At 45.8% G+C, this 13,000-nt stretch overlaps 1 protein-coding gene across 1 annotated transcript in view; it reads left to right on the forward strand.

Annotated features, from left to right (window-relative positions):
- Positions 1-13,000, forward strand: part of SPTA1 (spectrin alpha, erythrocytic 1) — a 64,277-nt gene that overhangs the window by 14,923 nt on the left and 36,354 nt on the right. Inside the window, exons 12-20 of the mRNA XM_030302491.1 lie at positions 142-252; positions 1,746-1,823; positions 1,971-2,126; positions 3,474-3,678; positions 5,142-5,323; positions 6,024-6,267; positions 7,498-7,620; positions 10,468-10,685; positions 11,470-11,562. Of these exons, the coding sequence (XP_030158351.1) occupies positions 142-252; positions 1,746-1,823; positions 1,971-2,126; positions 3,474-3,678; positions 5,142-5,323; positions 6,024-6,267; positions 7,498-7,620; positions 10,468-10,685; positions 11,470-11,562 (1,410 nt within the window). The remainder of the gene's footprint in view (positions 1-141; positions 253-1,745; positions 1,824-1,970; positions 2,127-3,473; positions 3,679-5,141; positions 5,324-6,023; positions 6,268-7,497; positions 7,621-10,467; positions 10,686-11,469; positions 11,563-13,000) is intronic.

Below are 13,000 nucleotides of genomic sequence, written 5' to 3' on the forward strand. Positions count from 1 at the left end.
CACACCATCCCGCCATGTGCTAATCCCACCTTGCTCTCCCACCACCTCCCTTCCATCCTTAGTCCCTGTGTCAGAGGTGTTCCAAAAGCAATGATTCTCACCAGTGAGGAGAACGGAGTTGTGTCTCTCTGTCTCCTACAGGCCTTCCTGGAAGATGAGGACCTGGGGAACTCCCTGGGCAGCGTGGAAACCCTTCTGCAGAAGCATGATGACTTTGAGGAGGCCTTCAATGCCCAGGAGGAGAAGATCACAGTAAGAAGCGCCCCTGGTGTGGGCGCCGCATCCATGTTTGTTTGCGTCATCAGACAACTCCCGTCCTCAGAGAGGACCACGTGTCACTGCCAGACAGAACGTGAGGATTACTTTTAAAAGAGGAAACATCCAGAAAAGCATTCATACCCATCTTGCCATCACATTTCTTGTTCCACAAAGCGTTATTTCGAAAGTTTTTAAAGATTTTGGCCATTCGCATTTTCCGACGAATTGCAGGACGGCCTTATTTTTTCTACAGTGTGAATGGTTATTATTGGATCCACATCTGATAGAGAACCATTACTTAGAAGTTTGAAAGGTATTTTACTTATAACGTATTATTTATTTAGCTTGATCTTCTCCAGGAATGTCTCCATTTAGTTTTCTCTGGTATAATCTAGATGCCTAAGTAACATCTATGCATTCCTGTATATCCTCAGCTTTATGTCTCCCATCTAATGCAACCACGGTCTTCCTGTGAAGCCTATGTTACAATGTCCCAGAAACTGGTCAACATATAAGCAGGGCTCAGACAAGTGCAGGAAGATTTTATTGGTCCGGTAGACTCTATGTCTTTGGCTGTCTCCTAGGCTGGTGCTGGCTCTTAACTCACACACGTCTGCATATAGGACCACAACCAGCAGCAACAACCCTAACCATAAAATTCCAAGCCCTGCCTGTCAATCTTCAGTCAACCTGGAGATTACTATGGTCTCTTATCAATCCATGTGATCACTCTGTTGATTGTCACGGGTAAAAGCTAAAATAATTTGTTCTTTTAAAAATGATATCATTTATAAATGTTTATTGATTTATTTTTGGGTGAGAGAGAGAGAATCCCGAGCAGGCTCTGAGCTGCCAGTGCAGAGCCTGACGCAGGGCTCGAACCCACACACCGTGAGATCATGATCGGAGCTGAAGTTGGACGCTTAACCAAGGGAGCCACTCAGCTGCCCCCATGCTTCATTTATTTTAAGATTACTTTCCTATTCCTGATCCCTTAACCCATTCTCAGCTCTAAAAATCTGAGGAGTTGATGAATGAATATGAGTAAATGTTTTGGATACTTGTTCCCATGCAGCTAGAGATACAGATGTATAACAGATAGGGGGAGAGAGAGAGAGAGAGAGAGAGAGAGAGAGAGAGAGAGAGAGAGAAGGTGCTGGCTACCGGACATGACTATATCCACAGTGCTTCCTCCTGAAAACTTCAGAATAGATCAACTATTCACCTTCAAGTGACACCAAAATGCATAGACCATAAACTAGATTTTAAAAATATTATGGAATAAATGGGTAATTAATTTGTCAGGTATACATTTTTGAAACAGAAGTTGTGACAGAGGTCGGAACTAGTACCCAGATCTCCAATCCCAAAACTTGTACTCTTCTCACACTTCTGGGCTTCCTGTCTACAGTTGGCCAAATGCTGGCCGCTGACTCAGGGGCCCCAGTAGAAAAACCACTCCAGTTTTTATCGTTTCTGTTTTTCAGACCTTAGACAACAATGCCACCAAGCTGATCGATAACGACCATTATGACTCCGAGAAGATCGCTGCTCTCCGGGATAGCGTATGTCCGAGACCACAGACGCACGTCTGCCTGCTTGTGCCGAGGGGCCAGGGGAGGCACTGGGGGCATGGGCACTGAGGTGGGCAGTGAATCTCAGGTGTCCATATTTGGCTGTGCTGACCATGAGTGTGGTCACGGCTTTTGCAGCTCTTGTCCCGGCGGGATGCCCTACGTGCCCGGGCTGCCATGCGGCGCAGACTTCTGGAGGATTCGTGGCTTCTGCAGAAACTGTATGAGGACTCAGATGACCTAAAGAACTGGGTCAACAAGAAGAAAAAGTTGGCCGATGATGAAGACTACAAGGTAAGCGGGGTTTTCAGACCCTGGGCACACTCAGCAGGACTGAGTTTCGGGGGACAAAAGTCTTAGCGTGGAAAGGACAGTAGTGTTCAGCAGGTGAGCCTCCTTTACAGAGGAGCGTCATGAATCCCTCAAGACGCAATATCAAGCTGAAAGCCAAGAATCTGGCTTCTGGATTTCCCGTGCCCTGCTGCCTCTCACCTCTTCCCTGGCACAACTTCTAATGTCCTGTAACGTAACGGGGAAAGGGAGGGACTGTTTTTTATTCGGCTGCTTCTTGCCCCTTGGCCCCCTCTGCTGCTCTCCTGGGCACCTTTAGAATAGGAACACTCTGTGTCCGATCCCGGTGGATGTTCACGTTACTGAAAGCTACCAGGAACCTAAATGTAACCTCAAGGTTTGACGTAATACAGAGTTACACAGTTTTCTATCTAGAAGGGAATGGCTCCTTATTTTTACTGATGAGAAACCAACAAAATTTGAATTGGAAAGGGAATTTGGATTTGAATTGGAAATTGCCCAAAGTTATACAGTTATTTAAAAGGCAGTTTAACAGAAGCGTTTGAAGCATGAATTCTGGAGAAGGTGAACCGGGGCTTGAATTCTCTCCCTGTTCTGTCTCAGGTTATGCGACTTAGGCAAATTCTTGAGTTACCTCTGACCCATAGATTTCTCTACCTTGGGGTTGTGTAACATGCGTATTTTTCACTCATCGGTGTTATGTAATATAAACTATTACATACACATATATATATTCCTACACTTCCACATTTACTGTCAAGGCTGGAATTAGTCTCTTAATTTCTAGGCCAATATCTATTCACAATATTTACTTTTCTTGACTTCATTCAGTCTTCGGTGTATACCTTGATCCTGAGCATCTTATCTGTACCTTTCATTTTGTGAAACTCCATAACCTGTGTTTGCATTCTTTAGAGGAGCTGTGCCTCCAGGGAATGGAGGGTAAACAGATCTTCTCCAGATGGGGCAAAGGGGTGAATGGTTCAAGTATCAGGACAGGAATGAGAAAAACTTTCACCTTTCATGACGGTTCTCTGATTGTTTATACTTGCATGGCATGCCTTATTCAAAATTAATCTTCAGGAGTTATCTAGGCTCTGTAGAAATACGTGTAAGAATCGATTAGCCACATGTGCTGTGTGGATAGATGGAGGGGATGGCCATGTGAGTTTGCTAACCTTCTCTGGCTCAGTACTTGGACCACGACTGTTGCCTTGTTTCCTTTCCTTAATGCCATTGTGTTTACAGGGGACAAGTGACCCCTATCCTCAAAATTCCTGCTCCCCATTCTTTAGATTAATAGTTTCCTTGTCTTCGGTCTTGTCTCAGGATACTCAGAACTTGAAGAGCCGGGTTAAAAAGCAAGAAGACTTCAAAAAGGAATTGCAAGATAATCAACGCCTGCTCAACACGCTGGAGAAAACTGGCCAGGAAATGATTGAGGCTAATCACTACGCCGCGGACAAGGTGACTGCTCGTGTGGCTGAGGTTGTCAGTCTCTGGAAGGAGCTGCTGGCAGCCATGGAGCAGAAAGGTGAGGAGCAAGGGTTTTGGTCAAAGGCTACTTCCTAAATTCTGAAACTTACCCTTTTCATCTCTGCTACCTTGAATGACCAACGTGAGAAGGAATGCCGTTTGTTGATCAAGGGGTTTTTACAATCCAACCCAAATTTATCACAGCATTAGATATGGACAGTTTTATGTTCTCTTCACATATGTAGGTTTAAGCGAAATTACTTTTGTTTTCTTCACTTTGCTCCCACTTTTTTTTCTTTCTCCCGAATAAACATTCTGGAGCCATGAATCTAACATTGGCTATGCACCTAGAACTAGACTCCTTACCTCAAGTTTCACATATTTGGGTTCTATAGATGAGACCAGATATTATGACCCGGGTTATTAACTTAGACATTAAGGCTGTCAGCACCACATGTGATGCTCCTGCTAAATTTATTCTTATGAATAGGGCTTGACGACTTGGTTTTTTTGCCTCCTTGAGAGTGTTCAGGCTCTGCCGTAAGCTCTTAAAAACAAATCGCCGCATGTCTACTTGAATAATCTCTAGGCACCTTTAACTTCCTTTCTCTAGAAAATCAGTTGTGAGCACTGGGTGTTGTATGGAAACCAATTTGACAATAAACTTCATATATTGGAAAAAAAAAAGAAAATCAATTGTAGTAAATTGACACAAACAAAGAGGTTTTCCCATCAATAATCTCCTTGTTAGATGCAGACTCCATCTATAGACATGACTCTGCCCTAGTTATAGGAGAGATGTATCATGCTCATTCTGTTGGATAACATTCTAATTTTGGGTTTAGGGGGAAATCTAACCTGACAGTAACAATAAGACGTCACTGCTACTCCCCCACATCAGGAGACACATAAATTTCCTCACAGATATAATGCAAATAATTGCTGTAAGGTCAAAGAATGAAGAGTTTAGTTGAGAACAGTGTGGATAATCAAGGCATTTTCTGGAAGAGATAATCGTGAGGCGTGGCTCATCATGGGGACTAAGAAGGACTGGCAATGTTCTGAGAAAGACATTTATAAAAAAGACACCTCGAAATTTCAAATGGAACCAATCCCGATTTTATCCTTCCCTGGAGAAACGCAGTACTTGGGTTTGGATTCCTTTGAAAAGGAGGCCTCATTAGAGAGTAACAAACGTCGTAGGAAAATACCCAGGATGGTTACAATTTAATACAGGGGAACTGTAAGTCACCAGGGAATAAACTGATTATGTACCTTTGTTTTGAGAATGAACGCTACCCTATTTAAAAACAAATGCCATCCGAGTTCTACAAATTCAAGGTGTTTTTTTTTGTTTTTGTTTTTTTTTTGTTTTTGTATAACCACATCCAGGATGGTTATCTATATTTTTTTCTCATCAGAACATCAACATACTGTATTCCTACTTACGTTGATGGAAGGGGTGCCATTGTGTAATGAAAAAGCGATGGCCCCTGTCTCAATCCGAACGCCTTCTTCCAGGGACGCAGTTGCATGACGCTAACCAGGAACTACAGTTCAAGAACAACGCGGAGGACCTAGAACACTGGCTGGACAAGGCAGAAGAGCAGGCTGCCTCCGAGGACTACGGGAAAGGCCTGGCAGACATCCAAAGCCTGCTCCGGAAACACGGCCTCCTGGAGTCCGCTGTGGCCACCCGCCAGGTGGGTCGCCAGCCCTTTGGCCGCGGTAGGCCGGGGCACCCCTACGTGCTCCGAGCACACTCGTGATAAGTAACTCTCGAGAGAAAAAGAGAGCGAGACACCAAAGGTAAAACTGCCCGAGTTTTAGCTGGTCAGCTGCCCCTTCCTCAGATCTTCTCTAACGCGGCCATGGCGCTGGGTGCCCGTGGCCTCTGTCAGAACCCCGTGGCTCGTGGGGCTTTGTGGGCTCTCCTACTTTTGGCATCACACCCTCCCTGCCAGAAACTTGGGCTTCGTATTCCGGCTCGTCACTCACTAGTTAGGTCACCTCCGGTGTGTGTCTTCACCCGATTCTCACCTGTACGAGAAGGTTTGGACAACATTGCCTCCTCCTGTTCCGGCACCCCGGGATGCAAAGCTTGGAAATATCTCGAATCCCACTTCTTTTATGTTTTAGTTAAGAACACTGAAGCCCACAGTGGTGACGCGACTTCCACGAGGTCACAGAGAACGTTGCCAGCAGGGCGAGGACTACGATGCAGATACGTTAGGCTCTTAGTTTCGGGGTTATCCCCCTGACATCCCACCAGACTGTGACTTAAGCTCATCCACGGAGTGGTTAGAGTGTAGACACTGTGTGTGATGTTCCGGAGAGCCCGCTTCTGGTTGACTCACTTTCTCATCCCCTGGGGTCCTGACACCTATTCCGTCTCTCCCTCAGGATCAGGTGGACAGCCTCACAGACCTGGCAGCATATTTTGAAGAAATAGGCCATCCCAATGCTGGTGACATACAAGCAAGGCGGGAGTCCCTGGTGTCCCGGTTTGAAGCCCTGAAGGAGCCACTGGCCACCCGGAAAAAGAAGCTCATTGACTTTCTGCACCTGCTGCAGCTGTTCAGGGACACAGAGGATGAGGAAGCCTGGATAGAAGAGACAGAGCCTTCGGTGGCTTCCACCTACCTTGGTGAGTCCTTGACCATGAGTGGGCAGAGCCACAGGGGAGGTCCAGGTGTGCAGACCGTTTGAGAGAGCTGGGACGCAATGGTGGGGGTGCTTTCAGGGTTTACTCTCAGCTTTCTCCCCGCACACTCGGGAAAATATTTTCCAGTCTTCCATAGGAGGTTTTTTAAAAAATTCATACTGAAAAGTTTACCTCCTAGAATAAGTCACGAACAGTGTCACGAATGGAAGACCTCTGGGAAGAGCTGGAGTGCTCAGCTTTTTGCTACTTACTCTAACATATTGCCAAGGTCATTGGCTGAGCAGCCATGGTTAGTGTTTAAGGTACCAAGTGATTTTGTCCGTAGCGTCAGTGCCTCCCTTTTGCAATGATCTGTGCTTCTGAAAGGGTAAAAGAGGGCAGAATAGCAGAGAAAGTACAGACTTCCTGTCTTTAAGGAGCTGTCAGTTCATCAGTGGGAGGCCACAGGTGGAAGGAGAACTCAGTGTCCACGTCTATGAGAAGCCGATGATGACGACAGTCTGGGAAAACTTCTAGAAAAGACCTCTTTGAAGAGTCCATGGGCACAGTTTCTGGAAAGTCATTTAGTGGGAAGTATAAGGAAGGGACGTTGAAGGAAGAGGGAGGAACCCATGGACAGGAGACAAGGGACGGTAAAGTCAACACCTGGAACTCGGGAGCCAAGAAAGTGGAGGAAAATTAACCATGCATACCACTTAGGAGGTGCTTGTGAATGTTAACAGCAAGGGAGGCATTTATATGTCATTTCTAATCTTAACAAAGAAAACTTCAAGACAGATAACACACCATTTTCTTGGTGAAACAACCTAAGTTGGAAGATTTAATAACTTTCTGACACCCGTGGGTATTAGTCAGTGCAAGAGCCTACCTTTTAGAAAGTAATCTGATGAAAGACAATTGGTTGCAAGATATTGGAAGTTTTAGCTGAGGAGTTACTCGCCTCTCTACCTATCTTCCGAAGAGAACAGTGATTTATTTATTGTCTTTTGTAAAATGAGGAATTGAATCTTCTTAGCACAAAGAGGCAAGGGGAAGAACAACGCTGAGCAGAGTTAATTCAGAAAAATAATATAAATTTCAGGAAATGCACTCAGAGATCACAACCTCAAAAGAAGAACTTGTAGGTCGAAGAGTTACAAACAAGTAGACTTAGCCTCTTCTTATTCTCTACACTAGAACCACACCAGGCCCTGAAATTATTTTTCTTTGTAGGCAAGGACCTGATTGCCTCCAAGAAACTTCTGAACAGACACCAGGTCATCCAGGATGACATCGCCAATCATGAGCCACACGTCCGAACGATAACGGAGAGGGGAAACAAAATGGTAGAGGAAGGTACGATCGGTTCTGGTTGAACTGGCCAATCATCACTATGTTAAACTTAAGGGAAGAAGTTTGTTCCATTTTAGGGCTTCGTGGGAATTGAAAGGTACAAATGATCCACCTTCCCCCTCAATGCAGAAATTCCCCTTGGGCATTTCTGACAGGTGCGATGATGACACAATGTTGCTTATATATGCCAATAATAGGAACCCTCCTACCTCACAAACCAGTCATTTCTATTTTCCAATTAAGCCAATAAAGAAAATATTTTATGCCAATAACCGATATATTCTCTAGGAGTTGCAGAATTTAGAATTGAAGTTCTAAAGCCCCATAAAACAGATCACACCCTTTCCCCACTTGGGAGCTTCCAGATCTGTGGAGACTTGCCTTAGGTTCCCAATGTCTTATAGTCTTGATGGCAAATAGCACCATTTATTTAAATCCCTTACTTTATATAGTCTTGATATGTCTCTTCCCTCCTGGCCTCCCGTCTTCAGAAACCCCTACTGCTTAAATAGGACGCTCAAAACCAAGCATCAAATTCCAAGCAACAGTAGATTACACTGGGATTATTTCTCCCTTGATTCAAGAATAAATTGGGGCCAGAAAAAGAATAAATTGTTGCCAGCCAGGATCCAGTTATCAAAAGTATAGTTTAAAATTCACATGGCTCTGCAAAATTTCAGACTTCAACGGTGACTCATTTGTGGTTGCTATGTTATTACAGTGATTCACCTTATTTTTTCTTCCCTTGAAATCTCCAATTGTAATTGTGGATTTTGTCTATTTCTTTCAGTTCTATCAGTTTCCGTTTCATGTATTTTGAAGCTATGTTAATTGTGTGCGGAGATATTTAGGCTTGTTGTGTCTTCTGGATGAATTTAAATCCTTAACATTATGGTATAGCTCTCCGTATCCCTGGTCATACCCTGAAGCCCACTTAGCACGACTCTAACACAGTCACACCAGCTGTCTTTGATTCATCTTTGCACAATATATATTTCTCTATCTCTGCTCGTGCTCTGTTTCTTTATGCTTAAAGCAGATTTCTTGTAGACAGCATGCAGCTAAGCTTTGATTTTATGTTACACAATCTGATAATCTCTCCCTTTTATTGGGATTGTTTAGATCATTTGCAGCTAATGCAATTATCAATATGGTTGCAATTAAATCTAGCATCTTGTTATTTATTTCTCCTTACCAGTTTCCACAGTCTTTGGGTTAATCATGCATTTTTTTGTGATTCCATTTTTCTCTCCATATGTGTTTAGTAGCTATAGTTCTGTGGGGTATGTGTCTAGGGGAGTTGTGTGTATGTGTGTTCAGTTTAGAGTAGTGATTCTCCACTTGTGGTTTTGTGGGTTTCATAATAATGCTAACACATTACTTGCCTTTTTCATAGGCTTTCTTTCATAAATGCACAGTGAAGTTCCCTGCATGATGTGTGATAATGCCCTTTTGTTCTAACGGTGAATAGAATACACACTTGTCTATTCTTTTGTTTTAAAATTTTCCGTTTAAGTATCTGAAAGGGTGACTATTCAATAATGTTTTAAGTTTATTTATTTATTTTGAGACAGAGAGAGAGAGAGAGCAGGAGAGGGGCAGAGAGAGAGAGAATCCCATGCAGGCTCTGCACGGTCAGAGCAAAGCCCACGTGGGGCTCAAACTCACAAAACTTGAGATCGTGACCTGAGCCAAAACCAAGAGTCAGACGCTTAACCAGACTGAGCCACCCAGGCGCCCCTTGCCTTCTGTTTGAAACCCATTTTCAGGAGACATAAAATTCTTGAGAGACAGCCTCTGTCTTTCTGTACATTAAAGACACTGCTGAATTGTCTTCTGATTTCGCGGGGTTTCTGATGTAAAGTCCGCTCTCGCCACGATCTCTGCTCCCCCGTGTGGAATGTGTCTCTTTTCTCTCTTACCCTTTTATGCTTTTCATCGCTGATTTTCAGAAATTTGATCACAGTATAACCTGGTGTGCTGTTCTTTGTTTGTTGGGTATGGCAATCACTGAGCCTCTCGGAACCCCCAAGGAAGACTGCATCCTGGAACTGGTTTAGAGATGGGGCCACTACTGGGGTGCAGTTCTGCCAGAACTCAGCTCATGTGTTGTAATCCCAGTGCACTTTGCTGGGCGCTGACTTTATCTGCAGCCCCGTATGGGCCCCAGGGATGTGGGGCCTCCTGCTTTGCATCCACCTTGTCCTCACCTGGAGGGGTCTCCTTGCACACGTGCGCAAGGGGGCACCAGTCTAACCCGCGAGGGGACCTCGGCACACACCTCCGAAGCCCCATCTCTGTGCGGCACCCTTCTTCGGCCCTCTGCTCCGTGGGCTCCGGCTGTCCCTCCTGCCCCAGCTCTGGCTCGCCTGCTCGGCCCGGTGTGACAGCTGGCTTCACCCTCCGGCACAGCCTAGAGACTGCCCCGTGCATGGGGGGGCACATGTCATTTCTGCCCCTTCCCTCATGAGTCACGATCCTCTGCCTGTTGCGTGAACATCATCGGATCTTGCGATCTGCCCAGTTTTCTAGTTGTTCCTATGTACTAAGCACCTTCCGGGCAGAAGCGACGATCGGCTGGATTTTCTGTTTACTCTAGACAGTGTATGTTTTTGGAACTCTGAGCAGGACCCACACCTGGGTATTCTGTTTCAGGTCTGCGTGTTACAGACCACACCACCCCACTCACTGCCACGCACATCCACCCATCCTCTATCATCGCCACACGGACTGCCCACGGTAGCGTCCTCCTACCTCCCTCTCTGTCTCTCCCAGGTCACCAAAAGGAGTGAGGTATGGTGATGTTAAGGAGGGGAGTACTCACCCTTCTTTTAACTAACTACTCCACAGGGCACTTTGCTGCAGAAGATGTGGCCTCCAGGGTCAAGGCTTTGAATGACAACATGGAGTCTCTCCAGGCTCGAGCAGCTAGACGGCAGAACGATCTTGAGGCCAATGTCCAGTTCCAGCAGTACCTGGCTGACCTGCATGAAGCCGAAGCGTGGATCCAAGAGAAGGCGCCTATTGTAGACAACACTAACTATGGGGCCGATGAAGAAGCAGCTGGGGTAAGGGGAGCATGGGGGTGGACATCGTCTAGTACGTACCAAATGGCACGAGACTGCGGGACAGCCGCACGCTCTGTTAGATTCTTTGGGGCTTCCAGAGTAAACACATTTGGCCTTCACCAGCTGGGATAGCCTTGCAGTGGACACAGGTCCTAAGAGGTACACTACATTTTCCCGATCCCACAGAGATCTGTAGATTCCTTAAAGATTATCTAAACCCAAAAGGCATGACCAGAGAGCCATCCCTGTCTTGGTCCCATCCTAACCTTCTAAGGCTAGCCTTGGAATTTCGCAAACCAACCATGGTTCTAACGCATATGTGCTACAATTACTTTATTGAAATAAAACCGGGCAGACATGTACCCTAAGGGTCATAATTATCTTCTAGGTCTTGCTCATTGCCTTATGGTAAGCCGGTATCATATTTAGCAAACCTTCAGTGCTGGGGATAATTGCAGTGGGCATCTAAAGTATGCTAATGTTGAATCCTACACAGTAACGTCACTAGCTGTGATGTGTGTTGATAAAACACTTGTGCTGTTTTGAGTTCGTTTTGATTAAGCAAATATATCGAAATTGTTGACCTTCTAACTCCTGTTTTCCTACTCCTTGTCAATTTAGAGTTAGCAAAAGACCTCTTTATTATAGATGGAAAGTGTCTCTTACCGAGAATGAGGACAACCGATATAACCCGAGACTATAGCCCCACCACCCCCAGGAATGCATAGCGTTCTTCGCGTTCTTCCTGTATTCGATTCTAACGATCCCTCCTCAACAAATCCAGGCTCTTCTAAAGAAGCACGAGGCCTTCCTGGTGGACCTGAGTGCCTTTGGGAACAGTATGCAAGCCCTGAGGGACCAGGCGGAGGCCTGCCAGGTGAGAATTCTGGCTTTGAGATGCCAGAAGCCACAATCCCCACCAGAGGACACAGGACTCTCTTTATGACTGGCTTTTACTTCCAATAACTGGGAAACAATTGCAAAGAAAATGCTAAATTCTAGGGTCCTTATCAGCAGAAATTGTAGCCTCTTCATAGCGTTTGCAGAGATTTAATCCGGAAGGGGTTCTCCTCGTAAGAGCGATCACGTTCTCATTGATGTACTCTCGTTTTCTGTTTTCCTTCCTTTTATATTCCCACTCCTATCCTTTATTTATAGCTCATTCTTACAGTCCTTCCTGATTCCTTGTCTTCCTTCTTAGTTGTTTTTATACATTTATTAGATGTCTACCCGATGCGAACCGGAATAAAAAATAATCCCGACAGCAGGACAGTTCCAGTCTATTAGGAGATCAGAGATTTCAGCAAATAAGTGTATATGATAGATACATGAACAGGAGAAGGGGTCTCAAAGAAAAGAGTGTTCCCCTCTCCTGAAATAAGAGTGTTGGAGGCTAGGCAGATCCTCACAGCTGAGGCGAACCGCTTTATCTGAGTTATTTTTTTAAGGTGGTTCACTGTGCAGACGAGGACAGGAAGGGCTTCTCTAGGCAAGAAGCACCGGGCACAGAATGGCCAGGTGCATTTGGGATATGGCGCATGTGAATGGTGGAGAATGTGAGGCTGGCCCGGAGCCAGAGCCAGCAGTGGAGGCTTCTTCCGAAGAGGATGGGGGCACCTCCTTGGGGTAGTGGAAGGAACAACAGAAACACCGGGAACAGCCTTTCTAAGGAGAGGCTGTGGACTCACATGCCAGGAGTAGACAACAGACAGGCGGTGTATGCCCAGTAACCATGTGTGCACAGAGCCTGCATGCCCGCCGTCCTCGGCTGGCGCGGTGGAGCCTAAACGAGCAGACGGGTGTGCGTCTGTGTGTGTGGAGGACACGCAGTACTCGAGGGATAGAAAACCAGAGGGGCCTGTGAGGGGAGGTATACACCCTCCGCTCTGATCTGAAGAAGGGGTGAGCCATTGCTTACAAAGGGGGGATCATAATTTGTTCCTTCTCTCAGAGGTGTGATATTGGCAGAAAGTATATCGGTAGGAAATCAAATACCTTGGAGAGCAGGTTGCTTGCTAAAGAGAGATACAAGGTCTTTGATCTCAGTTTATGGTCTCAATTTATGAAATTCTGTGGCCTTTCCTGTGCTGTAAGTCACCCATCTCTAAAAACAAAGGCCAGGGGACACCTGGGTGGCTCAGTCGGTTGAGTGTCTGACTTTGGCTCAGGTCATGATCATGTTGTCCGTGGGTTCAAGCCCCGCGTCGGGCTCTGTGCTGACGGCTCAGAGCCTGGAGCCTATTTCGGATTCTGTGTCTTCCTCTCTCTCTTTGCCCCTCCCCTGCTCGTGCTCTGTCTCTCTTGCTCTCAAAAAT

Source organism: Lynx canadensis, chromosome F1 (assembly GCF_007474595.2).
Source record: "Lynx canadensis isolate LIC74 chromosome F1, mLynCan4.pri.v2, whole genome shotgun sequence".
NCBI lineage: Eukaryota > Metazoa > Chordata > Mammalia > Carnivora > Felidae > Lynx > Lynx canadensis.